The 26,468-nt window shown below is 54.5% G+C and overlaps 10 protein-coding genes across 10 annotated transcripts; 5 read left to right on the top strand and 5 right to left on the bottom strand.

Moving 5' to 3' along the window:
* Window positions 1-1,088: 1,088 nt before the first annotated feature.
* On the top strand, window positions 1,089-1,524 carry J4E93_009799 (uncharacterized protein; the record flags this gene model as incomplete). Its single annotated transcript, XM_049347688.1, has 2 exons — window positions 1,089-1,153; window positions 1,239-1,524. The coding sequence occupies 2 exons, from the start codon at window positions 1,089-1,091 to the stop codon at window positions 1,522-1,524; spliced, it is 351 nt and encodes a 116-aa protein (XP_049195189.1).
* Window positions 1,525-3,134: 1,610 nt separating this feature from the next.
* J4E93_009798 (uncharacterized protein) lies at window positions 3,135-3,558 on the top strand (the record flags this gene model as incomplete). Its single annotated transcript, XM_049347687.1, has 2 exons — window positions 3,135-3,199; window positions 3,285-3,558. The coding sequence occupies 2 exons, from the start codon at window positions 3,135-3,137 to the stop codon at window positions 3,556-3,558; spliced, it is 339 nt and encodes a 112-aa protein (XP_049195188.1).
* Window positions 3,559-3,769: 211 nt separating this feature from the next.
* On the bottom strand, window positions 3,770-5,462 carry J4E93_009797 (uncharacterized protein; the record flags this gene model as incomplete). Its single annotated transcript, XM_049347686.1, has 2 exons — window positions 3,770-5,101; window positions 5,214-5,462. 2 exons carry the CDS (start codon window positions 5,460-5,462, stop codon window positions 3,770-3,772), a joined length of 1,581 nt encoding a protein of 526 aa, XP_049195187.1.
* Window positions 5,463-6,039: 577 nt separating this feature from the next.
* On the bottom strand, window positions 6,040-7,322 carry J4E93_009796 (uncharacterized protein; the record flags this gene model as incomplete). The annotated part of the gene is made up of 2 exons (XM_049347685.1): window positions 6,040-7,230; window positions 7,317-7,322. The coding sequence occupies 2 exons, from the start codon at window positions 7,320-7,322 to the stop codon at window positions 6,040-6,042; spliced, it is 1,197 nt and encodes a 398-aa protein (XP_049195186.1).
* A 1,770-nt stretch (window positions 7,323-9,092) lies between these two features.
* J4E93_009795 (uncharacterized protein) lies at window positions 9,093-10,458 on the top strand (the record flags this gene model as incomplete). Its single annotated transcript, XM_049347684.1, has 3 exons — window positions 9,093-9,242; window positions 9,449-9,632; window positions 9,680-10,458. The coding sequence occupies 3 exons, from the start codon at window positions 9,093-9,095 to the stop codon at window positions 10,456-10,458; spliced, it is 1,113 nt and encodes a 370-aa protein (XP_049195185.1).
* Window positions 10,459-12,081: 1,623 nt separating this feature from the next.
* J4E93_009794 (uncharacterized protein) lies at window positions 12,082-15,393 on the bottom strand (the record flags this gene model as incomplete). The annotated part of the gene is made up of 2 exons (XM_049347683.1): window positions 12,082-12,560; window positions 12,654-15,393. The coding sequence occupies 2 exons, from the start codon at window positions 15,391-15,393 to the stop codon at window positions 12,082-12,084; spliced, it is 3,219 nt and encodes a 1,072-aa protein (XP_049195184.1).
* A 698-nt stretch (window positions 15,394-16,091) lies between these two features.
* J4E93_009793 (uncharacterized protein) lies at window positions 16,092-17,292 on the bottom strand (the record flags this gene model as incomplete). Its single annotated transcript, XM_049347682.1, has 2 exons — window positions 16,092-17,077; window positions 17,127-17,292. 2 exons carry the CDS (start codon window positions 17,290-17,292, stop codon window positions 16,092-16,094), a joined length of 1,152 nt encoding a protein of 383 aa, XP_049195183.1.
* Window positions 17,293-17,608: 316 nt separating this feature from the next.
* J4E93_009792 (uncharacterized protein) lies at window positions 17,609-18,987 on the top strand (the record flags this gene model as incomplete). The annotated part of the gene is made up of 3 exons (XM_049347681.1): window positions 17,609-18,383; window positions 18,435-18,542; window positions 18,590-18,987. The coding sequence occupies 3 exons, from the start codon at window positions 17,609-17,611 to the stop codon at window positions 18,985-18,987; spliced, it is 1,281 nt and encodes a 426-aa protein (XP_049195182.1).
* Window positions 18,988-19,298: 311 nt separating this feature from the next.
* On the bottom strand, window positions 19,299-21,350 carry J4E93_009791 (uncharacterized protein; the record flags this gene model as incomplete). Its single annotated transcript, XM_049347680.1, has 1 exon — window positions 19,299-21,350. The coding sequence occupies one exon, from the start codon at window positions 21,348-21,350 to the stop codon at window positions 19,299-19,301; it is 2,052 nt and encodes a 683-aa protein (XP_049195181.1).
* Window positions 21,351-23,199: 1,849 nt separating this feature from the next.
* On the top strand, window positions 23,200-26,283 carry J4E93_009790 (uncharacterized protein; the record flags this gene model as incomplete). The annotated part of the gene is made up of 3 exons (XM_049347679.1): window positions 23,200-23,652; window positions 23,699-24,297; window positions 24,345-26,283. The coding sequence occupies 3 exons, from the start codon at window positions 23,200-23,202 to the stop codon at window positions 26,281-26,283; spliced, it is 2,991 nt and encodes a 996-aa protein (XP_049195180.1).
* Between the last annotated feature and the right edge of the window lie 185 nt (window positions 26,284-26,468).

The following is a 26,468-nucleotide window of genomic DNA, read 5'->3' as shown; positions in this document are numbered from 1 at the left end:
AGACGGACTTGGCATACGCAGCCTTGTGCCCCAATGCAGCCGCTTCTGGGCAGGACTCATCCCCGAGTTTCTTCCGTATCTTATAATAGCGCTCCTACAGTGTTGGTGTGGCGAGGCATCTTGGGCCCGCCCCATGCGGAAGTACTGGCAGAGCCGCATCAGGCTATGTGGCGCTTCTGCCCCCTACATCGAGCTGACACCAAGGAGGCTGTGGCTTTCTTGTTACTAATGAGAATGTATACATATGAAGCTAGTGTTAGGATCATACTCCCGTAATGCGTCTCCCGAAGCTTCACCGTTTCCGGTGGCGATGTCTGGCCATTAAGAGGCCTATACGTATAACTTGATTACGCTGTACTCCCGCCTCATACCTCCCTATACTATACTCAATTGGACGGACTGCTGATTTCTGGTACTAGACCTTGCGATCGACAGTGTTATGCGGCCGTTTCTGGACAAGGCCATGTACAGTGTATGCCGTGCTCCTTCGACGTGAAAGTCATCATGAGCACATTGATACAGTTCCGGCTTGATGTGGGGCTCTTCCTATTGCAATACCCACTGTGGCGTTTGATGTTCTCGCTAGTATCGTGGAAGCACTGCTTTCACTACCAAGCATTGCTATCCTACTGTCGAGGGTAGACGGCCCCTACCTACAGTCCGACAGATAAGTGACGCGACTCTATCAAGTTTCATTCGCTGCCACGTCTCCGGATAGGAAGAACAGAAGTCATAACAGGGGCTTCCGCTGTACTCCTCAGCCTCACGAACCCCGGTCACTGGTAGTCGAATCCGCAGTGTCTTCAACAAGGACAGTAAGGCTCTTCGCCCCGAATGCACGCCCAAGCCTACCATGCACATCACCATTGATGGATCTTCACCGGTCACATCGCCCCAAAATCAACACAGGCATCGGAGCCTTGTCGGAGTTGAAGCGTATGGATGTCTTACTTACATCTACATTTTGTCTATAAGTACTGTGTCCGCATCCTGCTTTGAAAGGTATCCAGCAGATCGAACTGACAACGAATAATCACATACAAGACAAACATTAATTGAGACTTTCGGCCAGCCACAAGCATACAATCATGCTCTTCAAATTCCCCATCACCCTGCTCGCTATCAGCAGCGGCGTTATGGCCTACACGAACAAGTAAGATACGCGCGCTCTCTTTACTACCTCTTTCCATCAAAGCCCTCTTGCCGTCACCGCCAATCGAAGGTACTAACCTTCTCAGCTGCAAAGGATCCACGAATTCGCCCAACCTCGCTGAATGCAAAGATGCCATTGACAACAACATCAACGCAGGCGTCACCTACTACCACGACCAAGAGTTCTCCTACGGAAACTGCTTCGTCAAGTACGCAACGAAGGACAAGGCGAGTGTGTCACACCCTGTGTCCGGTCAGACAATCAAGGATGTAGCAAGGCGCATCTTAGCTGAATGCGGACATCACAAAGGCAGCTACGGGACGGACAATGACTGTGAACAATGCCATGTCACTATCAACTATCGAGGTTAGCGAGTGGAGAGCATTGTCTTGTCTCCTTTGGTACAAGTTCGAAGCACGAAACACAGTCTTTACTGCAGTCAGTCATTACCTAGATATGAACACAATCATTCAATTATAACCTGCTTTATCTGAAACGAGATGTCCATGAACTTCCAATCCAATTCAGATCGCACGGAGGAAAGCCTTACTCGTGGCTGGGCACGAGCGCGTCGTGGCCTCGGTACGGACGGCTTCTCGCTCACTAGCCGCACGGGGTGTACTCATACTCTGCGCCTATGCTAACTCATTCTAGAAATGTCCTCTAGTATACAACGCCAGCACGGCGCCGCGCTGCCGCAGCCTGCCAGCTAGTTACGGGATGACAGCCCATTGCGGCCTCTTCGTCACCAACACCTGACTATTCAGTACTAAAGCGTGCCTCACGATCTACTCAAATGTCTTAGCGCCTGGTTCCCCGCCTTTTACACGATAGCCTTAGTGTCCATCACATCGCGCCCCTCGTTTACTCGTTTAGCCGTTCCTGGGCAATGCTTCTCCGTAGCTTGTTTGAAAAGCTTATGATAACTCTAATTGAATATCGGTACGAACGCGAGTTTGACGCAAAGGTTCGGTGGCCAGCATAAACGAAGACCGGATCGCAGTCTGAGTCAGTCTAATGCTCTTCTTCGCTGAGCTTGAGGCGAAGGCGACTGTTTCACGTCAGCCTGTGTGGCCCATCAGTGCCACAAGCTTTTGGACCCTTCGGAAGCTTATCGTGTTTTGGACGGATACTAATGCACATACATCAAGCTAATGCCGGGGCCGTACGTCCGTAAGGCTGTACGCATCGACACCACGGCCCGCAAATCTTCACCACCTTCCACTACCGACTTGACCAACGAGAGGTGATGTGCTTCCTGCTTACTTACATCATATTACGACATTGTAACTCCAGAATACTAGAACTATTGCGAATTCGTGCTACTAGACTCTGCGATCGACCGGATCAGGCGTTCGTTCCTGATCGGCGCTTCCCGGATTACCCGAAGTGGGCGGATCTCTCGACACGTCTCTACGCTTTCGTCTAGTAGCGGAGGACCTTCCGACTGCATCTCTCGTTAGTAAATCAACACCAAACTTTCACGTACACTGCAAGACGCAGAGCTGTGTTTGCTGCGAATCGATTCCAAGTTCACAAGGCGGACTGCTCCGGGGCTTCTATCAAAACGTCCGTTATGAAGATTCGTAATTTGTGAGGTTTCATCGGGTGGCTACTCTTTACGTCGACAAAAGAAGCAGATTTTAGGGGTTCTTAACCGACATTTTAGGAACATGATCTCCAGATCGGAGTTGTAGCCGAAGCGTGTGCATCGAGCATACCTAGGTATGGGGGGCCTCATCCCAAACACGCATGCCTCAGGCCATCATGCACATCAGCATCGACGCACCCTCACCGGCATCTTGACTTCCAAAGTAGTAAGGACAGCGTGGTATAATCAGCTAGGGGGCGACGTGTGCAAGTCTTCCTGGACGCACACATTTCGTCTATAAATACTGCGTCCGCACAGCGATTTAGAGACATCAAACACATCAACTTCTCATCAATTACTATTACAAACACTCAGAAACACTGGTCAATCATGTTCGCCAAAATCGCACTCGCCCTTTTCGCTCTTAGCAGCACTGCTCTGGCCTACTCCGACAAGTAAGCCACTTCCACCTCCCTACTGCCCTTCACATCAACCTCGCCCCTCCCCGCCATCTTCACCCATACTAACACACTTCCCCAGCTGCGACGGTTCCAGCCGCTCCCCCAACCTAAGCGAATGCTACGTCGGAATCGCCAGAATCGACGTGAACGCCTACTACAACGACCAGCAGGAGTTCTCGCAGGGCAGCTGCTTCATCAAGTATGCGACCAACGGCTCTGGTCAGCAAGCAGTGCGGGGTCAGGTTATCAAGGAAAAGGCCGAGTATATCTTGGCTCACTGTGGAAAATCTCATGGTAGCTATGGGACTGGTAACTGTGATAAGTGCCACGTCACTGTCAACTACCGTAGCTAGAGGGGATGAAGAGATACTTTGGAACTAGGGGGAAGAATGGGGAATAGGGATTTACCGCGGTCGGTGGTTATATGCACACTCGTTCAATTGAGAAAACTGTTTATCTGGTATCGAGCCAGCTAGCCAATCCTGTGGACTCTGTTTTGTGAAAACCCGTCAAGACTGTAGCAAGCGTTCCACCACCACCATCGTATCTTCATGCCCTGGTACGCTATAACTTCTTCCAGAAATCGGGGATCCTAGTCTGTCTCCGATCGTAAACCACAGGCTGGAAGCCAGGCCCATCCTCGTCCTCAATCTCAACTTGATCTTCCTCTTCGTTGTCATCCTCGCCCTCGCTATCTTCGTCTGTATCTTCTTCATCGTCTTCGTCATCGTCTTCATCGCTATCTTCGTCATCATCTTCCTCATCTTCAACCTCTTCCTCGATATAGTTCACAACGTCCTCCTTAACTTCCTCCTGAACATCCTCGTCAATTTCCTTCTCAGCCTCTACGTCAGCAGTTCCGTCAAACCCTTCTTCTGCCTCAGATTTCTTTGCCCTTGGTTTCGCCTTCCACAGCGCCATCCCAATCCCCTTGCTCTCTACGTCTTCTGCCTCTTTCAACTGCTCCATCATACCATAGGATTCGCAATACTCTTCACTCGCCAAGGCCCAGCGCTTGGGATGGCGGATGCCCATCTCGCCGATGAGTCCATCCGCAGCAGCTACTTCGTACTTGTGTGGCCATTGGTTTTCGTACTTGAGCTCGCGGAGCTGATCTGTCCTACGCATTTCCTCCGCATGTTCCGCGGTATAGGTGTGTCTCTTACCAACAAGTTTCTTGGGGACGATTGTGGTAGTAGGCAGGAAGTTCCAAGCGAAGTTTATTTGTTTGGTCTGGATACGGCGGCGGGTCTTGTTTCCCAGCAGACCTGCTGCCTCGACTTCCTCTCTCCAGACCCCATCGCTAAGCCGCTTGTACTGCACGCGCGCGAAGCGGAACAGCTCTGCGGTCTTGTACCATTCGCGCTTAGGAGCTGGTAGATCTTCGTCGTCTTGATCACATATGGCATCCCAGTCTAGCGCGTCTTGAAACATGAGCCAGTCGTAGGCGATTTGGTCGCCCATGTCTGCGAGGCTGTCTCGCAATATGTCGACAACGTGGCTGTACTTTTCAAGCTGAACGGTCTTATCACTGTCTTTGTCCCGGGATGCGTCGGTGATGAGTAGTGTGACTTTATCGAATGGATGAAGCAGGAGTGCGCGCCACCGTGGGATTTTGCCGTTCCTCTCTGTATCAACGTGCAGCTCGAGCTTCTCTAAAACTTCTCCACGACGCCAATTATTCTTCTCAGCTTCGGGTATCATTGCAATCTCTGCTAGAGCCTCAGCGAAGTAGTCGATATCCAGTGTGAGTGTGATGGTCCGCAGCGCCTCCCACCCCTGATGAAGCGGTATGCGGCCGAACAACTTGATCGCATGCCCATGCTCTTTCTTGAACCTCTGGGAAAATCTATCGAGATGCTTCTTCAGATGGCGAGCCGCTGCTTCCGAAAGCTCCTGTGACATGTTAGCCTAGCTCACCGCATACACTGGTTTGACAGTACCTCATCCGAGGAAAGGTAGACGGTGTTCAAACTTTTCGTTGTACAAGATGACGGCAAGAACATACCAAATTTGCCTGCTTACAAGCCAGTATCATACCAGGCCCAAGTCCAGGCGTCCGGGGATTCTTGTATCGTAATGGGGGAAGACATCCATACAGAAAGTCGTAGATGCTCATGCGTACGTCGAGGTTCAGCAGTGTGAAGAACATGGCGTCTTGAACGACTGGAACTGGCGTCTCCACTGCGGTAGCCTTCATTTGCAACTTGCGGTAGGCGCTGTTGGCGGTAGTTGAGGAGAGCGTGTGCTCCGTCATAGTGATTCTGCGGGCGGTTTGTTTGCGCCAAGCTTGCGGTTGAGCGATCTCAATCGAGGTGCAGCAAGCGTGGAGTGGGTCTGAAAGTGTGGAGGGCATTATGTAGAGGGTAGAAGGCGCGGAAGAAGCGCGTCAGTGCGCTTTGGGACTGGTGCCTCGCTCAGGGGGACGGATTGATGAGCAGTGAAAGGGTGGTTCAGTCCGACCCGTTTCGGCGATGAACGCACGCGCAGTGTCTCGAATGATGCATTTGAACGTCATGTCAGACAAATGTGGTCGTAGAACTGCGTATGTATCGATCCAATCAGGTCCCCCCCGGAGAGAGAAGTATGGCAAACACAAGGGCTTGTTGTAGAACTGAATCCGTCAAAGAACAACAACGCCTAAGTCTATGTTAAAGAAAGTAGAGGCAGGCACTTTTGAGCAAAACACTCATCCGATACAGCTATACTACCACTACACCCCCAATTTTTCGCCTTTCGTACAAAACACTCATCACCTACCGCCTCGTGCCGAACATCGTCACACAGCATGTGCCCACGCCTCATCACACACTACCGCCGCACACCTCTTCCACTCACACAGCTGTCCGTCTGCCAGCTGCAGGCACCGCCATCACAGTACCCTTCCTCACCCTCTCCTTCTGATGCGCCTCCCTCCGCAGCTGCTCAATCTTGGCATGTAACTCTGGTGTGCCAACATCTTCCACAGGTCTACCGTGAATCTTACGGTTCGTGTTCTTGCCGTGGCTCGCACTGTTGATCACAGCGTGATCATTAGTGGCGTGCTTAGAAGCTGCAAGACCGGAATGCTTGGTCGGTGTCGTGGAGGTTGTGGCCGCGCGTCTGCTATCGCCGCGAGGAGCGGGTCTACGTCGTTGTTGAGCTGGTCGAGGGGGTTTGGGGTATGGCCTGGTGGGGATGGGGGTGTCGTCTTCGGTGTCAGAGGCCCATGAGAGCTGGGAGTGGCGCCGGGTGGTGGCGTCTTTGTTTGATGTTTTCTTGGTAGCGACAGCCTTTGGGGGTGGTTTGCGATCGATCGGTGACGAGGTCTTACACTCGATACTAGGCGACGAAGGTGGCGAGGTAGAGGGGCGACTGGAGGGGATCTGCACCTCACTGGATCCCGAACTGGCTACTGAAGTGCGAGATGACTTAGGGCTAGGTGGAGGCGCAGGAGTATCGTCAAGATCGATGAGCAGATCTGATACTTGGCTAGCACGACGAAGCGATTGCGGGGCTGGCGCTGGTGGAGAAGTCAATTGTTCCGATGCAGCCGGTCTCGGAGATGTGCTCCTCTTGAGAATACCACGCGGCTGCTGCACGTCGTCCCCCAGCAGATCACGCTCTTCACTCTTCCTCGTTCGAAACGTCGAAGGGTCTGGAAACACTCTTGCTTCCGGCATCGCACCATCATGGTCTGCGTCCTCGTTCGCTGCTAGCCTTCGCTGCATCCAGGTAGGCGGCCTGGGACCGATAGCCGACTTCTCCTTCCACCATTTCGGTATGCCTCTAACGAAACCCAGTTCACGTAGCTTCTCGATGCCGGGCATCTCGTGCTTGAACTTGCACCCGATGGCTGTCCAGTCACACTCCCCTGTCTTAATCCAGTGTGTGCAGTACTCTTTCTTGGATGGATCGGGCTCGATGCCGGATGGGTGTGGCACGCGGTATCCGAGGCGCTGCGCATCTTTCTGGTAGATGGAGGCGAAGGTGTCAGTGAGCGAGGACGGGCGTTCAGGAGTAGCATGAGGTGTTGGGCGAGGTGGCTCTGGAGAGTTGACGATAGCTGGAAGTTGATGACATGATCGAGGAGTACGATTGTCGCTCACGGGCATCGTCTGCGGCTCCGCACGTACATGGTGGTCTGGTGCCAAGTATCGTGACTGCGTCGTCGGTGTGGAGCGAGGCGAGAAGCTGCTGGATGTGGGCGCTTGGATCAGGAGAGGCGAAGGATTCTCGTCCGTCTCTGAGCAAAGCTTCCAGGCTCCGTCTGAGATCTGGCGATGGGTCAACTGACGCGGGATTCCTTGTAGTTGGAATGGGAGCTGGTCTACTGGTACCAGTGGTACCATGACGGTGCCACGAAGGAGATAGTAACGAAGACCCTCCGGAAGTGCGCAAGTATTATAAGCTTGGGTGGCCATATCGACAAACAAATAACAACGAAATCGTCGGATTCGGATCGCGGTGATGAACTTCCTTGGTGTAGCTACTATACAAAAAGAGATGATTGAGATACGGCTTGGAAGGAAATGTGAAATGCTGAGATCCGAACGGTTGTGTTCCAATATATTCGCGGGTGTGCGACTGTGCCCAAGACAGCAATTCGATGTCTCTACCCGACGCAAGCAGTTTGCCGGCATCTGCAACCTGGCTTACCTGTCCGACAAGCCATTGCTACAAATCACAATGTCACCGAGAGAATGAATGGATTGCCTGTTAGTTAAAGATTGCCTGCGGATCAATCAGGGAGAAGACATGAGCCTCCCCAGGTAGAATGTGAGTAACGCGTCCTGGAAGTTTGTGATACCATGATCAGTCGCAACCCGTGCTGAGAATAGGCGGCCGGCTCCGCCAGAGCGTTGGCAAGCTGTGAGGAAAGGGTGAACAATCGCAGTGTCGATAATAGGGTCTGTCCTCGTGGCTAGGACAGCACGCAATCGGCCCTAAGACATGGCGTAACGGCTGGCGGGATGGGGAACTGCGGTGTCTGCGCTTGCGATGCCGAACCACTCGCTCTTCGCTCCTCAAAACGTCAAAGTCGCGTTGCCATTCTGGAGATCACGGTGACAATGACGAGTAGATTACAAAATTGAGAGATGGCGTACCGCACTGCCATGTGGCCAGGCCAGGTTAACCCTTTCGCTCAACGGGTATCCCTGTGCCGATCTACCGCGGCACGGCAATCGCCGTCCTGCCCAGACCCGCCTAACCACAACTCCAAAACATTAGACTGCTTCAACCCGCGTTGGGCCATCACGGCTTTCGGATTCGGGTCTTTGCCTTGGCCGTGGCAGCGCATGCCGTGTATCACGATTCCCAGCCTGAAGCCGCCGCTAGGAGTCTCCCTCCGCATCTCAACGGTTGGCCCTCCTGTCGGTACAGATGATGTCTGCACAAAGTCAATCTGCAGATCTACCACCTAGTCTTCCGGCAGTTCATGTCTCGACCGAACATGTCAAAAGTTACTTGCATGACATTAACCGTGTGGCGCGTCCTGAGGAGATGCCTCCGTGTTGAGGTTGGCAGCTGAGGTATGCATGCTAACAGGCCGCCATCGAAGTTACCGCTCTTTCGCAACGAATAGACCGCCCGGCACATCGTTCATGACTCGGTTAAGAACGCGATCTTCAATAGTGGGTCGTTGGCTTCCACTGGTCTTGCGCGGCAGTGCTTCTGGCCAGTTTCGGAGACTACGCGCCTGGCACGACTATCAACGGTCCCTATGCTCCAGGGTCTGATAATATTGGAGCCTTCCTCGGCACCCTGTTTGTTTGTCGATGAAGTTTTCCAACGCGTAGGATACGGCCAACAATAATTCGGATGAACGACTGTAGGTAGCTATGAGAGATCGCATTGCTATAACGGAAAGACAACCAAGCTTCAATAGCCGGAAAGCATCTCCGACATGAGCAAAGACGACCGCAGTCCCGAAGTGTTTGCCGTCGCTGCACTGTTCTTTGTGCTCACATGGACGACTGTTCTCCTACGGATCTACGTGCGCGCGGTACTGATGAAGACATGGGGAAAAGATGACTCGTACATGGTTGCGGCACTAGTAAGTTGTCGCGTCTCGTGTTCAATCGGAGATTATGCTGATCAAGCTTGGAGTTGACGTTCACCGTATATCTTCCATGTCAGATCATTGCTGCGATGCATGGAACTGGTCGCCATCGATGGGAGTTGAGTGATAGCGATGCGAAGACAGCACTCTTGGTCAGTCCAACGCTCTCATCGCATTATCTGACAGCTGACTCGATACAGTTTTGGTACCTGTGCGAGCTGTTCTACGTGATAGCGAACTGTCTGCTCAAGTTTGCCATCGGCTACTTCTACCTGCGGGTCGCGATCGAGCGCTGGCATATCTGGGCCATCCGGATACTCATGCTAGGAACTGTACTCTGCGGTCTCGTTTACTTCTTTCTAGTTTTGCTTCAATGCATTCCAAGTGAGCATCAATCAAGCGCTCGTTGTCGCATTCGCTAATGGATATAGTTTCGGACTTTTGGAACGTGCATCCCGCCTCAGACAGATGCATACACAACGGGCCAACTCTGGGGATTACTTATGCCCTCGCCACCATCAACGCAATGGCTGACTGGGCATTCGGCTTGCTTCCTTTCTTCATCGTTTGGGGCTTAGAGATGAGAACCAAGACAAAGCTATTGGTTGCCGGTATCCTTGCATTCGCAGCAATCGGAAGCACCGGTACTGCCATCCGTATGGCGTACATTCACACCCTCGTCCAAGGCCCCGATTTCTTGTATGCTACCACCGACGTCGCCTTATGGAGCACTATCGAACCTGGCATCGGCATCACCGCAGGAAGCATCGCGACACTCCGTCCGCTCGTCCGCCACTGTCTATGGAAGATGGGTCTAGCCGACGCACCTCGTGAAGAACGCGGCCGCAACTACTATCCTTCCGAAGAAGGCGGTCGCAAACGAAAACACCGCCGCGGATATCGCCGTAGCCTGAGCCCTTCCGATCTGGTGCCTACGATACCTGGCAATATGACGACCATACAGATCCATGGACCTCACGACATAGACCTGGAAGAGAACCTGTCCCCGCCGAAAATTGTCGTCACAGATGAAGATGTCCCGGAAACTCCAGAAGGTCAGATTATACACACTGTCACGGTTCAACAGCAATATGAAGGCCCTGCAAGGCTTCCTGAGGCACCTCCGAGGCTGCAACTGCGCGATAGCTTGAGGCATAGTTTCACTCGCGGGAGTATTTTGAGCCTTGGCAAGTTTCGCGTACCTGAGTGAGCGTCCAGATGGAGTACCCGATGTCTCTCCGCCATCTCAGTTGCGCAAGTTGGTGATAGTCTCACCTGAAACGCTTCAAAGACAGGTCGCAGACAACAAATACACAGAAGCACAAAGGCTATGTTGTCTCATCAATTCATCATGTCGCGACGCTCTGACAGACACGCGATACACCGTCACTGGATCAGTCGTCAGAAGAAAGCGTGAGAGCATTGCTGGAGCGTTGCGTCACCTGGGCGAAACACCTTCACCAACGCTGGCTGTCATTCACGTCATCCACAATTGTATCTCCACCCACCGCTCCTGAGCTCTCAGTCTCACCCGCGAGACTTCGCTTTACCATCACAATCTCAACAGTACCTGTTCAGCTACATTATCGTACATGAGCAGCACTAGTGTATTCACACCAAGTAGCCATACTGATCACGGTATGGCCGAGAACCCCACACCATCGACAGAAACCTCCAGCCAGACTCGCGATCGTACTCCCACATTAAACGGCGAACCACCCGTCCTCCCACCCAACGAAGCCATCCTCACCTCCGCCATCCCCAATCCGTCTCACAACCATCCTCCGCCAAGAGACGACTCGCTACCCATCCTCCCACCCAACAAAGAAATCCTCGCCTCCGCCATCCACATGACAAACACCACCCGCTTCATCCACCTCCTCTCCCACACCAAAGCCCTAATCACCCGTCACGGGCCCTACACCACCCTCCCCGCCACATCAGTCTTCACCCGCTCCCCAAAACCATCCAGACCAACCAAACCACCGTTCCCCGCTTCCCCCTCCACGCCAACCCTCACATCCCTCGCCCTCTCCCTCGCCGCCGCCCAAGACAGTACTTATAGCGCGCAACCCCCAAGTTCTACAAAAGACGATCTAGACTTGTTTACGCTCCTCTGGGACAGTTCCATCGCTGTCTTGGAGGAGATTCTGTGTAGAGGTGATTTACCACAGGAGTCTTTCGGTTGGGGGATTTATGGGTTGGCGGCGGGGTATATGCATCCACCTCCGTCTTCTTGTCCTTCTCGTGATCTGAGTCAGCAGAACATCTTCATGCGGAACAAAGAGAGGTTGAAGGATGCGCTTTGTATGATGCCGAGTTTGGAGGGGGGTGGGATGGGTAGGGGGATAAGTAGGGGAATGAGTAGGGGAATGGGGATGGGGATGGGTGGTGGAAGAAGGACAACGACGGAGGCACTAACGAGGGCGAGGCGGGATATACATACTCTAGGCCATATTCTTCTGTATGAGTTTAGGAAAGGGGGGTGGAAGAGGGTGAGGTGGGGACATGCGGTTATGGTTGCGGAGAGGTGGGTTGGGGCGTTTGGGGTTGGAGGGGAAGAAGGGGGGAAGGAAGTGGTAGCGAAGGTAGAGACGAAGAAAGGGAGTGGGAAAAAGGTTACTTTTGAGTTTCCTTGATGGCTTGGATTTGAGCAAGAATGATGGTTTTGGTAGCCGAAAGGGTAGTTAATAAACGACCTAGACGTCAAGGGGGTTCAATGGGAATACGAGACAGCCCATGTCCAACACCTACCATGCAATCGCACTACATATTCAACTTCCCACATCACCTAGCCTTTCTCCTTCCCTTTCTCTCCCACAAGCTTGCCTTCCTACTCCTTCCCCTCCTCCCCGCCAACCTTCCCCTTCCCCGACACAGCCAACCTCTCCGCCACCTTCTTAACACACGCCTTCCTCTTCCAACACCCGCGATACCACTCATCCAACTTGGCAAATCTCACCTCACCACCCTCATCTTTCCCACCACCACCCATCCCACTCCCACCCACCCACCAGCCCTCCCACTCCCCAACCAACCCATGTACAACCGGCCAAACAAACGCATCCGCAACACTAAACCTACTCCCCGCTACAAACGGCCCTCCGTTCCTCTCTACAGTTTCTTCTAGACGCGCTAGGAGGTTCTGTAAGGCGGGGTTGGTGGTGGTGGTAGTAGGAGTAGGAGGAGTAGGAGTAGAAGTAGTAGGAGTAGAAGTAGGAGTAGTATCCCCCCGTATTTCTCCACTCCCCTCGGTTCCTCCACTTCTCCGCGGGTTATGCTGATTCCGCCAAACCCCCAAAATCTCCTCTGCTAATAGTATGATAGGAAACGCATTCGCGCTCGCCAAATTCGCAGAGTGGCTTTTATCGCACGGATAATACCGATCCAAGTACAGTAATATACCCATCGGCGTGTGAATCTCCGAATGTTGGACGTCGACATCCCGGAACACAATCTGTCTGTCCCGTTCAAACGACGAATCCAGATCCGGTGCTTCAACAACCGTATACGGCACTTTCGCTTCCGCTAGACAGATAAGCACTTGATCATTCTGCACACTGTCATTCGACAGGAAAAGCAGCGGCGTATCGTCACCCGGCGGTGGCTCATGGAGGTGCAAAACATCAAAGCCCTCGCCATACCACTTCTCCCACTCAAACTCCACATTGTGATTCTCGCGGCTGAACGCAGTGATGAGGCGTTTCGTCTCGGACTCGTCGTTGGCGATGATGTCTGCGGCGTCGCGTTGCGTTTTCGACGTCGCGCCTTGGCCCCAGATGATGGTGCTGCGGCAATCGAGGTACGTGGCTATGTGGCGGAACGTCAGACTGATGCGTATGCCTCCATATGCGTTTTCCTTTTCGTCGCGAGAGGCGGGGAGGCGCTTGTCGGGCTGGATGCCGTGGAGCCATTTTGCGTTTGAGAGCAGGCCGAGGGTGAACATGGAGTTATGGGGGAGGTGGACGCGCTGGGTTGAGCGCTCCGTAGTACTACTTTCAGTATCTTCTGGTTTTGAGGTTGACGGCGCTTTCTTGGTGCGGAGCCGCATGGTGCGTTGCGAACCGAAGCTTACGTTGACGATGGAGGAGCCTTTTGCGATGTCGAGCGTCTTGTCCGAGTGCTCGGAGATGAAGTCGTTGCCGGAGCGGTAGAGTTGGATTAGCACGTGGTTTAATGGGTGGCCGACGAGCGCCTCGGCGCGCTTTCGTATGACGTGGACTTTGGGGGAGAAGCGCAGCAGGGGCAGGGTTTGGTCGGATGGGTGCCGGTATACGGGCATGGAGCCGTCGTCGCCGAAGGCGCCCTGGCAGCATACTAGACGGGGTACTTCGCCTTGTTGGTGGAGCATCTTTTGCCATCGTACTTCGTTGTAGAGTTGGGTGAAGATGGTGTCTTTGAGTGGTTTTGCTGGTTCGGTTGGGTGGAAGTAGTCGGCGGGGAAGAAATCGTGGATGATGCGTGAGTCGCCTTCTGCAATGTGATCGCCAGGCCCTAGGACGGGGAACGTTGCGAGTGACTGCAACTTGGGCGGCTTACCCATCGTTGCGGCTTTTGTAGGTGTCTTTGTTGATGATGGCGAACTGGCTTCTGGCGTGCTGACAGGAGGTTGTTCTGGCCGTGCAGCTTCTACAGTCGGTAGCTTGATTTCCCTGTCGTCTTGCTTCGGGGTGGTTGGTGCAGGCTTTGCAGAACTGATGGACCCTCTCTTTGACTCAGACCCCGACTCAGACTTTGGTGCCCTAGTGAGTGACATGCGCACGCGATCCGAGAGTTCAGTCAATCTGTTCTTCTCCTTCTCATCACCAGCTTTCGCGGACAATGCAGGTACTGAGCTAGCATTCTTCAGCATATGCTGCTTGCTATCCTTCTGCCGCAAATCTGCAACACTCCCAGCTTTTGCAATCTTGGACATTCGTTGAGGCTCAGCCGATGCGGACTGTGGTATGACTGTCGGTGCCGTAGTGATTGGCGGAGATGGATCTTTCGTAACCTGGTTCGCCGTCGTGCTCGGCTCGCCATTCGCCTCTTCACCATCTTCCTTTGATGCTTCTCTGTCCTTCGCTTTCTTCTTGCTCTTCCTATTCTTCCTCATTCGAACCTTCGACTTGACAAGTTCCGGCTTGTCCCCTTCTGTCTTATCTTCCGCGGCACCTGCAGCACCCTGTGCAGCCCTCTTCTCTATGATGTCCCTTGCGAGAGACAATTTAGCCATACGCTCCTCCATAGTCTGCTCGCTCTTCGCGCCATCCGCAGGCGCTGTTGTCTTTGTCGCAATTATCGTCGTATCCTCCTTGAGTATCTCTTCACTGTTGACCAAATACGTGCTGAAGAAATCTTCCATGCGCTTCAGCGCCAGTTCGTGTCGGTTTTCCCTGCGGAAGCCCAAGCAGTCTTCTATAACATGAATCTTGACACCATGCCGCGCTGCATCGATGACAGTCGCCAGCACAGAAACATTGGTGATGCATCCGCAGATGAAGAGTTCGGTAATGAGTCTTGCGCGCAGTGTTATGAGCATGTCGGTGCCCTGGAAGGCGGAGTAATTGGTCGTTTGTATCACAACGTCTGCAGGCAGCTCGATCTGCTTCGCGATAGCATCTGCAAACTCGGCGCCACGCGTGTCGGGCACGCATGCTGGCGTTCTCTTCTCGCTCTTCAACAGGAACAGCTCCTCGTCTTCTTCAGCCTTGGCTTTTGCGACTTCCTTTGGCAGCGTCTTGCGTCGTGCTGACACGCGTTTCAGCAGGGCTAGCGCGCGTTCCTTGTGTTTTGAGGATCTGGAGGGCGCTGGCAGCGACGCTGCTTCCTTGGCTAACTCTTCCTCAGCTTCATTGTTGTTTTCCTCGCCGTCGAGCAGCCCTTCTACGACAAGCGTGTCTCCCGCACCCGTGTCGGCGCCAGTCGCGATGCGATCGGCTTCGTACAGCGTCTGGACCCAAATGACATTGCCGCTGAGCTCTCTGAATTTCGGAATCAAAGTCTGGATGCGCTCCAGAAAGCCCGTCTGGGTGTCAACGGGAAGTCGTCCTTCTGATGTCACAAAGTCGTTCTGGAGTCCAACGAGAACAAGGGCTTGGTGTGTTTGGAATTTGGGTTGGTTTTGGGACACAAGGTCCATCAAAGACGCCATGTTGGAGTTCATCGTGTCAGGAACGCGAACGGCTAGGGTTGAACGCGGAAGCGACAAGTCTTGGCATCAATGCTAGTGAGCGGGAGATTGCTAGACAAGGGCTTCCTCAATACGAAAGCGAGCGGAAGGCAATGATTAGGGTGTTGGTGTTCTACTTTTTGGACGACAGCTGATATTTGATCACATGGTGCAAGCAGGGTAAGGCCAAGAGGGCGTTCAGTAGATTGAGTCAAGTCGCCGCATCTTCGGGCCATGCAGGGATAAGCATTGGAGGAACGCGTCCCGGATGTGTTGCGCAGGGCGTTGAAAGCTCCAGCAGGCAGGATTGGTAGTGTTTTGGAGGTTTCGACGGCCGCTAGATGGCCCCTCGCCCGTCCCCGCCACCATTAGCGCGGGGCAAGGACGGTACTTCTATGTTTGCGCCCATCTGCGACCGCGGACATGCTCACTCCGCAAGGGCTTTCCTCTCAAACCCTCCACCATGTACATCTCCACGACCGCATCTCCGCGCACGCGTGTATCTGCGCTGCGGCTTGCCCCCGGACTATAGGTCGGACGGCATAGCGCACAAGGCAGGAAGCCTAAACGGACCTCATTCTTCACCGCCAAACCACCTAATGCTCTGGATGGTGCTCGGAAACATGTTCCAGCATGTAATGTCCCGACGTCGCTCTTGCCGGGCCCAGGATACTGGAAGCAAATTCTTGCGGTCACTTGTTGCTGAAAAAGGATGTGATCTTCCGCGAACCATCCGCCTTGGACGTCTTTGCTGCGCTGCCGTTACTCGTGGCGCTTCTGGTACCTTGCTTCTTCGCGGGTGTTGACTTCTTCGCAGGGCTTTTGGCAGGCGAGACAGACGCGGTCGGTTTGTTGCGCTTGTGCTGTGGCTCAGACTCTGCGGTGCCATCAGTCGCGTCGTCGTGCTCTCGCTTGATGCCTTTTGGCGACGTCGCTGGGATAGGCAATGGCGCGTTATCTTCGGTACCTCCCACGCGGTCTGTTGTGTCACGCGTCTCATCAACGTCGTGCTCGACTTTGATCTTGTCTTTCTCGTCTGGTGAGCCTTCCAGATCATGCTGTGCTTTGCCGACAGATTGCTCTTCCGCTTTGGTCTCGCCAGCTTTTCGTTGGTTGCCGAAGAAATTGGCAATGTTGTTCTTGTTGGCTGCGCTGTTGATTGGCACGAGAAAGGACGGCGAGTTGTTGCCGACTTTGCCTACGTCTTTGCTGACCGGGTAGCACTCCAACTCACCCTCGTATGGTTTTAACAGCGACTGCAGTTCTGTGCTCCACTCTGTGCGCGTCGGGTCCAGCCAGGTACGGATGGCATCTGAGCCGTTATCGAAGATGACGGGCATGCGGTCGTGCAGAAAGCTGAGCTGCTTGTTCGAGTCGGTGGTGATGACGGTGTAGGTGTAGAGCTTCTCGCTCGAGTCCTCGAACTGCACACAGTCCCATAGCCCAGCGAAGCACATGAGCTGGCCGTCCTTGCGCTTGGTAAAGTGTGGCAGTTTCTCCTTGCCCCCGTTCTTCTTCAGCCACTCATAGAAGCCCTGTGCCACGATGATGCAGCGCTTCTTCTTCTTCATGGTCGTCCACATGCCGCGGTCTTCGAAGAGCGAGTCGTCGCGGCAGTTGATCGTCTTCATCTTGGAGCCGTAGTCGGGATTGCGCTTCGTCCAGAACGGTACGAGACCTGTCGCATGCTGTCAGTGACGTACGAGGTCATAGGTGGATGTGCCTACCCCATTGCATAGACTGCAGTTTGTATTTGGTATCTTCCGTCGCGCCTTCCTCCTGGCCGCCAGTCTCGGGACCGTCCGCTCGGTATACAAGCCCATGATAGCCTGGGGCGAAGTTGTAGCTTTGGCGCACGTTGCTGTCGTCGTCGGGTGCCTCTTCGACTGGCATCTGCGACTGTTCGAGCTGCTGGCGGACCTCCGAAGGCCTCTTGTATCTTTGTCAGCTGTCGCATTGTATTCCACGTGACTGTAACTACTCACCAAGGCCAGCGCATACCTTCCACACATAATTAAAGAGGTTCAGTGCATTGTTGCGAGGTCTAGGGCAACGCGATGCGGCGCGTTGGTGATTGGCTACGTCATGACGAGCCTCAGCCCTACGCGGAACGCACGCGACGGGCACTAAAAGTTCGTTCCGTCATGCACTCGCTCCACCAGATGTCAGATGCCATCGCCCACATCTTTTTGCCTTTGCCCGGCGCACCATGTTGAGCAGGACGGCCCCCCGCGCCGTGCCCCGAACGAGCGCAATCGCACGCTGCGAAGCGCAAACCCCGCTGACACGATGCCGGCGGCCAGTACAGCAGCACCTGGGGCGGCGCTATGGCTCGACGATGCGGGAGCAGTTCCGGGAGCAATACCACAAGAGCCCCGTGCTGTTCCCCTTTGCGATTGGCTCCATTGCCCTCGTGGCCGGCATCTGCGTCTTGTACATACCGTGGTACTACAAGAACGTCATCATCAAGCCCTACCACAACTTCCCCGAGCCCGTCGCAAAGAAGCTGCGCAGAGCCCTCTTCTACAGCCGCGGCCAATGGCTCGACATCCGCGAAGCCAACAAACACTTTCGCCAGGCGCTCGCCCTCGCCGACGAGATGGGCATGGATCCCTTCAGCGACGAGATCATGGGCGTCAAGTACACCATCGCTGCGCTGTTTGAGGATGCGGGATACTACAGCTTGGCTATCGACGTGCTGGAGATTATGCGCAATGATTGCCAGAAATGGGTCGACGAGTTTTCGGATAAGCATTGGACAAACGGGAATAGGAGCAGGGTGAAGAAGAACATGGTGCAGATTAATCTGAAGCTGGGCCAGCTTTACGACGTGAGATATGTCAACGAGCCTGAGAACGGAGAGAAGCGACTGGTCGAGGCTGTGGAGAGCGCACTCAAGGAACAACAAAGGCGGGAGAAGGACGGTGTCAAGAACGGCGAGGGGCCTTGGCTCACCAACGACGAGATGGGCGGTGTACTCGAAGGTAGGCAGCTAGATGGCCGAATACCGCGTATGCCATTCTAACACAACTCAGCCCTCGGAACACACTACGAACAGTTCGACTCGCACTACCTCGCCACCCCCCTCTTCGTCAAAGCCCTCCAACTCTGTCCACCAACCTCATGTCACAGCGTCGTCCTAAGTACGTCCCCACACCCCTTCCCATCCATCTCCACTAACGCACCCCAGTGAACAACATATCCACCTGCCTCGCCCAACAAACCCCCCCATCCCCCTCCTCCTCCAACGCAATAACCCTCTCCTCCGACCCCACCTCCTTCCCCGTCACAAACTCCGCGCCGCGCTCCCTCGCCATCGACCAAGCACGGCAATGGGCCGAACGCGCCCTCGCCCTCTCCGCCCAGATCAAGTCTTCTTCTTCTGAAAGGAACGAAGAGTGCGACATGGGCTGTGCCGTCGCGACGCATAATCTCGGCGAGTTCTTGGAAATGGAAGGGAAGATTGGGGAGGCGAGGAGGAAGTATGAGGAGGCGGCGGGGTTGGCGAAGAAGATTGGGTTTGGCGAGGGGGTGGCGGAGGCGAGGGCGGGGGTTAAGAGGTGTAGGGAGGTGGAGAGGGGGGGTTGATGATGGGGGGAGGGGGTGTGGTGTGTGGGGGGTTGGATTGGGAGATGTTGCGAGGGTTGATGAATGTTGTGTAGCGAGCGTAATGAGCCGTTACGTTCATGTGTCGGGACGCAGACCGCTGGGTTGGTAGGTTCACAAGTGGCTTTGAGCTACAAGCCCACAGCGAAGCTTGATTCTCACCTCACCGTTTCCACCCCCATTGCGATTCCTTGCCATCGCGTACCCTCTTCACACCATCAAATCCCTTACCAACGCAACCTCACCCCCTTTCCACCTCTCCATCTCCGTCTCAGTCGCTCAGAGCGCTCGCCTCAGTTCCCCTTCCGTGCTTCATCATCCGCCGCATCGTCCAAAGACTCCTCACCCGAATCATCCGTGATTTCCGGATCGTCCCATACACTCTTCTGCTTTCGCGCAGCCTGCTCATGCATCTCCCTTTTCGAAGCACTTGTGGCAGACTCCTTTGCGATCTTCAACTGGCGTGCGCGCTCAACTGCTTCGTGCTTTTGTGAGATAGCAGCGTCGCGTGCATCAGCTAAGGCCAGTTCGTCTTCCGAGAACAGTCTGTTCTTGTGAAGAGCGCGTATGTCGCCCGTATAGCCGAGGGGCGGTATATCAACGGTGTTGAGCAAGGCAGTGACTGCGGCCGCTCCATCTCTACGCGCGGACTTCTTGTGCCAGTCTTCGACGTTGATCATAGCGCCCTTGTTTTCGTACTCGTGTTGTACGTCCTTGTTGAAGAACTCGTGGTCGAAGCCTGGGCTAGTCTGCCTCTTGGTCCTATCCTTGAGAGCTTCGACTGCGCCGTCGATCCATGTGTTCTGAGAAGGCTTCGCGTTCTGCGCTTCCTGATGTGCCTTGATTGCCTCTTCATTGGTCGCGGGTAGTTCGGTCCATGTGTAGCCCTTGGCCTTGAGAGAGGCTATGACGTCTGGATGGGTGGGTATTGGTTCTGTCTCAACGGGCTTAACGACTCGCGGCTTCGACTTCGGCTCGGACGGTTCTGTCGCTTTCGGTGGATCAGTCATCGTCTTCTTGGAGGAAGTCGTCTTCTTGGTGCTTTTCTCTGGGGGAGGTGGCGAGGAAGAACGGGCGCTTGACCTGCCCGAGGTGGCCTTACTAGTACTCCGCGTGTTTGATGCGGGATTGCTGGTTGTAGGCTTGGTCGTCGTAGGCTTGGTGACTGTAGGCTTGGTTGTCGTGGGCTTGGCTATCGTAGGCTTGGTGGTTGGACGTTTGCTTCCTGGAAACTTGCTAGCTGTGCTGGGTTTAAGCTTAAGCTTGACTATCAGACGTTTAGCCTGTTGTTCGCGCTCAAGAATCTCCATGCTTTCGAGTTCTTCGTCGGTGTCAGGTGGTGTGGTAAGAGTAGAAGTGTCGGAGTCATTACCGTCGTCTTCTTCCTCAGCTTGCTCTTCGTCATCTTCCTTAGCTTGCTCTTCGTCTTCTTCCTGAGTTTGCTCTTCGTCTTCTCCCTCAGCTTGATCTACATCCTGTTCTTCACCCTCATCATCAGCCGCAGCAGGAGCAGAATCGACAGCGGGCTCCCAATCTCCTTTGATATACTGCTCGATCTCGTCATCCGTGATGGAAGGCATCCATGTATCATCCTTCTTGCTCTTCTTGAGCTTAGGTTTCAGCGCGCTCATACGATCTCGCAGGCCACGGATCTTGGTACCAGCACGGTTTAGGTACGAAGTCAATCCGTTCAGAGGCCTAGTACCCAGAGCTTCTTCCATTGGTTTGCCGCTCTTGTCTCGGATATCGGTCCGACCCTCGAAGTAATCGTTGAAAGCCTCGAATATGAGCTCGTTGTGAGGCGCCACGAAGGTGTTTGTCTTCCCAGTGGCAGCTTCTAGAAGCTTTTCATGGAATAGTTCCAAGTACGCGGTCTCGAACGGAGTCCATGGTGTGTGGGTAACCTTGGGCGGGAACTTCATATTTTGGACGAAGATTTGGTTGCGCCACTTGTTGATGTCTCTGATGTGGTCCTTGTTGTTCCAGTCGATGTTTTTAGCTGCCTTCCTGTCGTACTCAAATGTTCGATCTTTCTCGTTGTTGTCGTGTCTATGGTGGAACCTGAGTGTCAGTCGTTTTGGTTGAGGGGCACCGACGACGAGCGTCGAGCGCTTGTCACCCTCTAGAATCTCCCATTCGAAGTTGGCGTCTTCGTCTGGGGCCTTGACTGCTTTTGATCCGGGATGTGCCGGCTTCCTCGGCTTCTTGCCGGTACTCGTTGCAGGTGGTGTCTCACTATCGCTGGTCTTGTTGCGCGGTGATGTGCGCGTAGGAGTGCCGCCGGTCTTGGCTTTCTTCGCGGGCTTTGGGGTTGTAACGGCGTCTCCCTTTCGCTTCGGAGGCATCTTGACGGTACTGGGTGGTGGATCGTTGCAGTTGATGATCTGAGCAGCGGGTATGAACTTAGAAACCAACGGATGGGGAGCGGGGTATAAAGTAACCAGAGGATTGACCAGAATGATAGAAGCCTAGCTTCTTGCTGTGGGCCATTCACGAGTTGTTTCCAGACCCTTGTGAAGGTGTAAAACACAGTGTAGCCAGTTCCAATGATGGTCAAAGCTTCTATCCGAAAAGAACGACATAGTGAAGGAGACCGTTTATCAGTCATTGTATAATTCGAAGCACTGTTTCGGCCCAGTGATGGTACTCGCGGAAAGATAATACATCAAGATGCGAAAAGAGCGCTTTGTGGTTTTCTGTATGGTTTATATAGGTCCAAATTTCAATGGTGAGTCGCTTGAGAAGGAAAGATTGTGACATCTCTGCGCGATACACATCTTTTATCTTTTCCGGGATGAGGGCGGTTTGTGAAGAACACGAGCTTGCTAATGTCAGCCGGATGTGATGATTCTCACGTGAACTTATCTGAAGATTGTTCTTAGCAAAGTGCAATACAGCACGAGCGGGACCATACACTCATTGTTTCTTGGGAGCCTACCTTCGCGTGATCGTTCTCGGGATAGATCGTGATGAGCTTCACTCAAAAGACACGAAACCTTGTTGAGGGGTCACTTATCTTGCGGCATGGTAATCAAAATCAAACTTTTGGGAGCACATTCTTCCGTCATTGTATGGAACATGAACAAAACATGTAGGAATGCAAGACCGGGATTTTCGCATATCGGCGGTGTGAAATCGAGATCTACCTCGTCCAGCAGCGCTGTAGCCGCAGATATCATGGTCGACGACATTCGCACAGGTATATGAAGGTTTCGATCACGGTAGTCATTGACGGAGATAACTGTAGACGAGCATCAGCGGAGAATACCACTGATCGTCGCGATCCAGAACTCAGACTACGCGAGTACATCTAGTTCGGCGCGAGAGACGGAAAAGATGGGCAGTTCGTGTGGAGCAACTGTGCCGTAGCAAGAGGCGGTCTGCAGGGGCACTCGAGTAGTCTCTTGTTAATCCCTGGAGGTGTTGAGGTACTATTACCACCCGTCCCGGTTAAGCGATGCCAAGCACGACGGAGGACGCTGCCGACTCAAGAGGGAACAATCGCTCGATGCGGACGGAGGGGGTTGGAGGGAGGGAGGTCTTGGTGAGGAGGATGCGGAGTGTCAGCGCCGATGATTGGCTCCGGCGCCAAAATTAGCGTGGGCGCGCATGTTTACGTCGCGTGTTCCTCGTGCACGCCATTTGCGCGTGCATGGCTGTGACAGCTGCCAGTGGCAGCGTCGTGACATCAGCGCTTGGTCGCGCAATCAGTGGCATCAAGGGCTCGATCCATAGGAAAGGCGGAGGTGAGGTCGGTGTAGGTGGGATGCGGGGCCAGGGGCAGCAGCTGGTCCCGCCGTAAATTAAGCAGCAAAGGCGAGTGTGGACCCTGACCAAGAGGGCTAGCCGGCTGCGGGCCTAGTCCAGGGCCTCCTTGATGCTCCTTTCGAGGCCGTTGGGGAAATCATTCCCTCTTTTGCGGTCCGTCGCGCTCTTTTCGTGCTGCCGTGAGCTGTTGCGCCGTCGCTCTGACTTTCTTCTGTTGCATGAATGCCGCCTGCAGAGTAATACCCAGAGAGTCACAGCGTGCACGACTCAAGCCGGCGCCAGCATACTAATTCCACTCAAGTGAAACACGCTCTACACCAGCACCACCGAACCGAGCGCCCCAGGTAAACAGGTCTGCTTACCTGCCGCGGCGGAGAGCAAATTTCCGCTCCGTCATATCGAACCACCACCGTGAAGACAGCAAACATGTCCAGCGGAAGCATCACCATGGAGGTGAAAGAAGAAGCCGTCGAGCGCGCGCCCAGGTCACACGTGGACAGCTCGCCGCTGCCGACAGACTCGATGGTCACAGTGCCCCTCTCCGAGACGGACGGCAGAACCCCAGAGGAAGAGGAAGGCGCGAGGGAATCGGTGATGCGGCCAGAGATTATAGTTGAGGAGCGAAGAGCATCATCACGAACCAACTCAACGGAAATCCGCAATGCCTTCGGACACCGCGCCAGCCAATCCAGCGTCGACACACCCGCCCCAACCAGCCCTACCATCTCAGTGCGGGACACCGACGCACCCGTCTCCCCCAAGACAGCAGCGCCAGACTGCAGGGGGCGCCGTACTAGCAATGGCTCGGGAAAAAGCGAAGAGGTCGACTGGGCTGAGCTAGAGAAAAAGGAAGAACAGGAGCCCGAGGGCGAGGAGGAGGTGTGTAGACGGCCCCTGTGTGAACAACTAATACTAACATAACTAGGCCATGGCCCTGCTGCTCGCCCGACTAGAGCAGGAGAACGAAGCCATCCTCTCAAACTCAAAGTCCAACATGAAGGTCGCCCGCGCCCGCAGCCAGTCCCGGCCCCCCTCCTTCAACCAGCTCAAGCGCCTCGTGGCGGATGACACCTCCACCATGCGCTTCTCCCAGCTGCCCTCCCCGCCCCCCATGACCGAACTCGAGTTCTGGGCTGCCCTCGTACGCGACTACCCACAAACCGTTCACAGATTGCCCACGCTCTGCCTGAATAAGATTCGGGGAGGCATACCAGCGCCGCTGCGGGGCGTCGTCTGGCAGAGTGCAGCTGGCTCGAGAGAGAAGCTGATCGAGGACCAATATGACTCGCTGTGCGGAGAGTCGAGCCCATACGAGAACATCATCAACAAGGACTTGGGACGCAGTTTCCCCGGTGTGGAGATGTTCAAGGACCCTGAAGGCGAGGGGCAGAAGATGCTTGGCCGCGTGCTCAAGTGCTTCAGTTTGTATGACCACAAGATTGGCTACTGCCAGGGTCTTGGTTTCCTCGTTGGCCCGCTGCTCATGCAGATGGGCGACAAGGAAGCCTTTTGCGTGCTCGTGAGGTACGTCATCGCACTTCCCTCACAACGTCAGCGACTAACAACACCAGGCTCATGGAAGACTACGATCTACGCTCATGTTTCCTGCCGGACCTCTCCGGCCTCCATCTGCGCATCTTCCAGTTCCAGAAGCTGCTCCACCAACACATGCCTCAGCTAGCCCAACATCTCGACGATCTTGAAGTGCAGTCCGCATATCTATCGCAATGGTTCCTGTCTTTCTTCGCTGTCACATGTCCGCTACCCATGTTGTTTCGCATCTACGACGTACTATTTGCCGAGGGCGCATCCGAGACGATCATGCGGGTAGCCCTCGCGCTAATGAAGCGCAACGAGCAAAAGCTGCTGTCCCTGAGTGAGTTCGAGGACGTAATGCAGTTGCTTTTGGGGCGCCAACTCTGGGACCCATACGGGCGGAACGCGGGGTCGGCGGATGAATTGGTCGGTGATTTCGTTGGTTTCACAAACGACGTGACGCGCGAAAGGTTGCAGGGATTGGAGCAGCAGTACAAGGAGGCCCAGGAGAAGGATTCGTCCAAGCAGCAAGTCCAGAAATCTGCCACGTCGTTCCTGGGCCGTCTGTGGGGTCCGTCCAACTCTTCGACCAAGTCCGTTTCACTCAGCCCGGGTCTCTCCGCGCCTTCACGCCCTGTTAGTTTCCTCAGGCGCTCGGCGTCCAAGCAGAGTCTTGCCTCGACACTCAACTCTACTGCCGAATCGGATGCTTCTGCTGCGACACAGAGTACAGCCATGACTGATATTTCGCGCGCCTCGAATGGCGACGCGCTGTCGGTGAAGTCGGGACACGGCTCCATGGCCATGGGCGCATCGTCCAAAGACCGGGACCTGCACTATCAGATCGAGCAACTCCTCATGTCCGTAAGCCAACTGCAACGCCAAAACAGCGAACTCGAAGCCGCCCTCCAAAAGCAGCGCGAAGACCGCAAAGAAGACCACCGCATCGTCCGCACCGTCGTCGACAAAGTCCGCAAAAAGACCACCACCCTCGCCGCACCCTCAACCCGTTCCTCCCGCCGCCGCACAACAATAACCTCCGCGACCACGCTGCCTCCCTCCTCTGATGACGCCCCCACCCCCGAACTAACAGAAGAAGCCTCTGAAATTGTTGAAACGCTCGAAAGCCGGTTTCCAGCCGCCACCCTCCACCATCGCGCCTCCTCCATGTTCGAAACAAAAGCCCTCCTCCGCGACAATCTGTCCCGCACGAAGGAGCAACTCGCGAACGAGACCCTGCGCGCCAATGCCCTGGCGCGTGATCTTTCGGACCGCGACGCAGAATTGCAAATCGCACGTGACGCGCTGAAGGATACGAGACACAGGTTGCAAGATAGCTACAACCAAAACCAGCGCCTCGAGAAAAACATCCAAGAACTAAGGCAGAATGCGCGGAAACAGTCTGCGGCTGCGAGTTGGACGGGCGTGGATCATAGTGGTGGGAATGCGCCTGATACACCGCCCACACTATCGCGTTCTACAACGAGTGATTCCATCAACACGAGCGGGTTAAGGGAATTACGGCTGGGTAGAACGAATAGCCAGAAGAGCGAAAGGGGTTATTACAACTCCCCCGCGCCGCCGGTCCCGTTTTCCAAACGAAGCAGTTCACTGGCTACACAATCGGTACTCGCGACTGAAAACAACACACCCGCGGACAGCGAAGCTCTTCTGTTGGAACTTGTAAACGCCAAAACGGCGGAGGCGGTCGCGAGACAGGAACTCGAGGAAATGAGGAGTAGGTTTGAGGGGATGAAGCGTGTTATGAGTAGCGGTGGAGCGAATGGAGGAGGGGGAGGGGGGTATAGTGGGAACGGATCACCGATGTCAGGAAGTCCCTTTGCGACGCCTACCCAAACGCCGGCTGTGACGCCTAGTCCTGTTCCTAAAGAACCGGCAGCGGGGACGGGGGGAGGATGGGGGTGGGGAGGGTGGAAGAGGACGGTTAGTAGTAATGCGGCGGGGGGCTCTTAGGCTGGGCTCTTTGATAGACGCTGATGGGGGATGGGATCTGGAATGAAGGGGGGGAAGGTGAAGGTTCGAGGGAGGGCATGTTGATGTTGGTGTACAGTGTATATACTCATACAATCTGGTATTCGAGACCAGTACCACGCCTACTCTCGAGATATAGAGAGAGGGACTTATGTCTTCTTGGGCTT

This window comes from Alternaria ventricosa, assembly GCF_023758065.1.
Source record: "Alternaria ventricosa strain BMP 2768 chromosome Unknown scaffold_24, whole genome shotgun sequence".
In the NCBI taxonomy this organism is placed as follows: domain Eukaryota; kingdom Fungi; phylum Ascomycota; class Dothideomycetes; order Pleosporales; family Pleosporaceae; genus Alternaria; species Alternaria ventricosa.
This window is presented reverse-complemented; position numbering and strand designations above follow the sequence as displayed.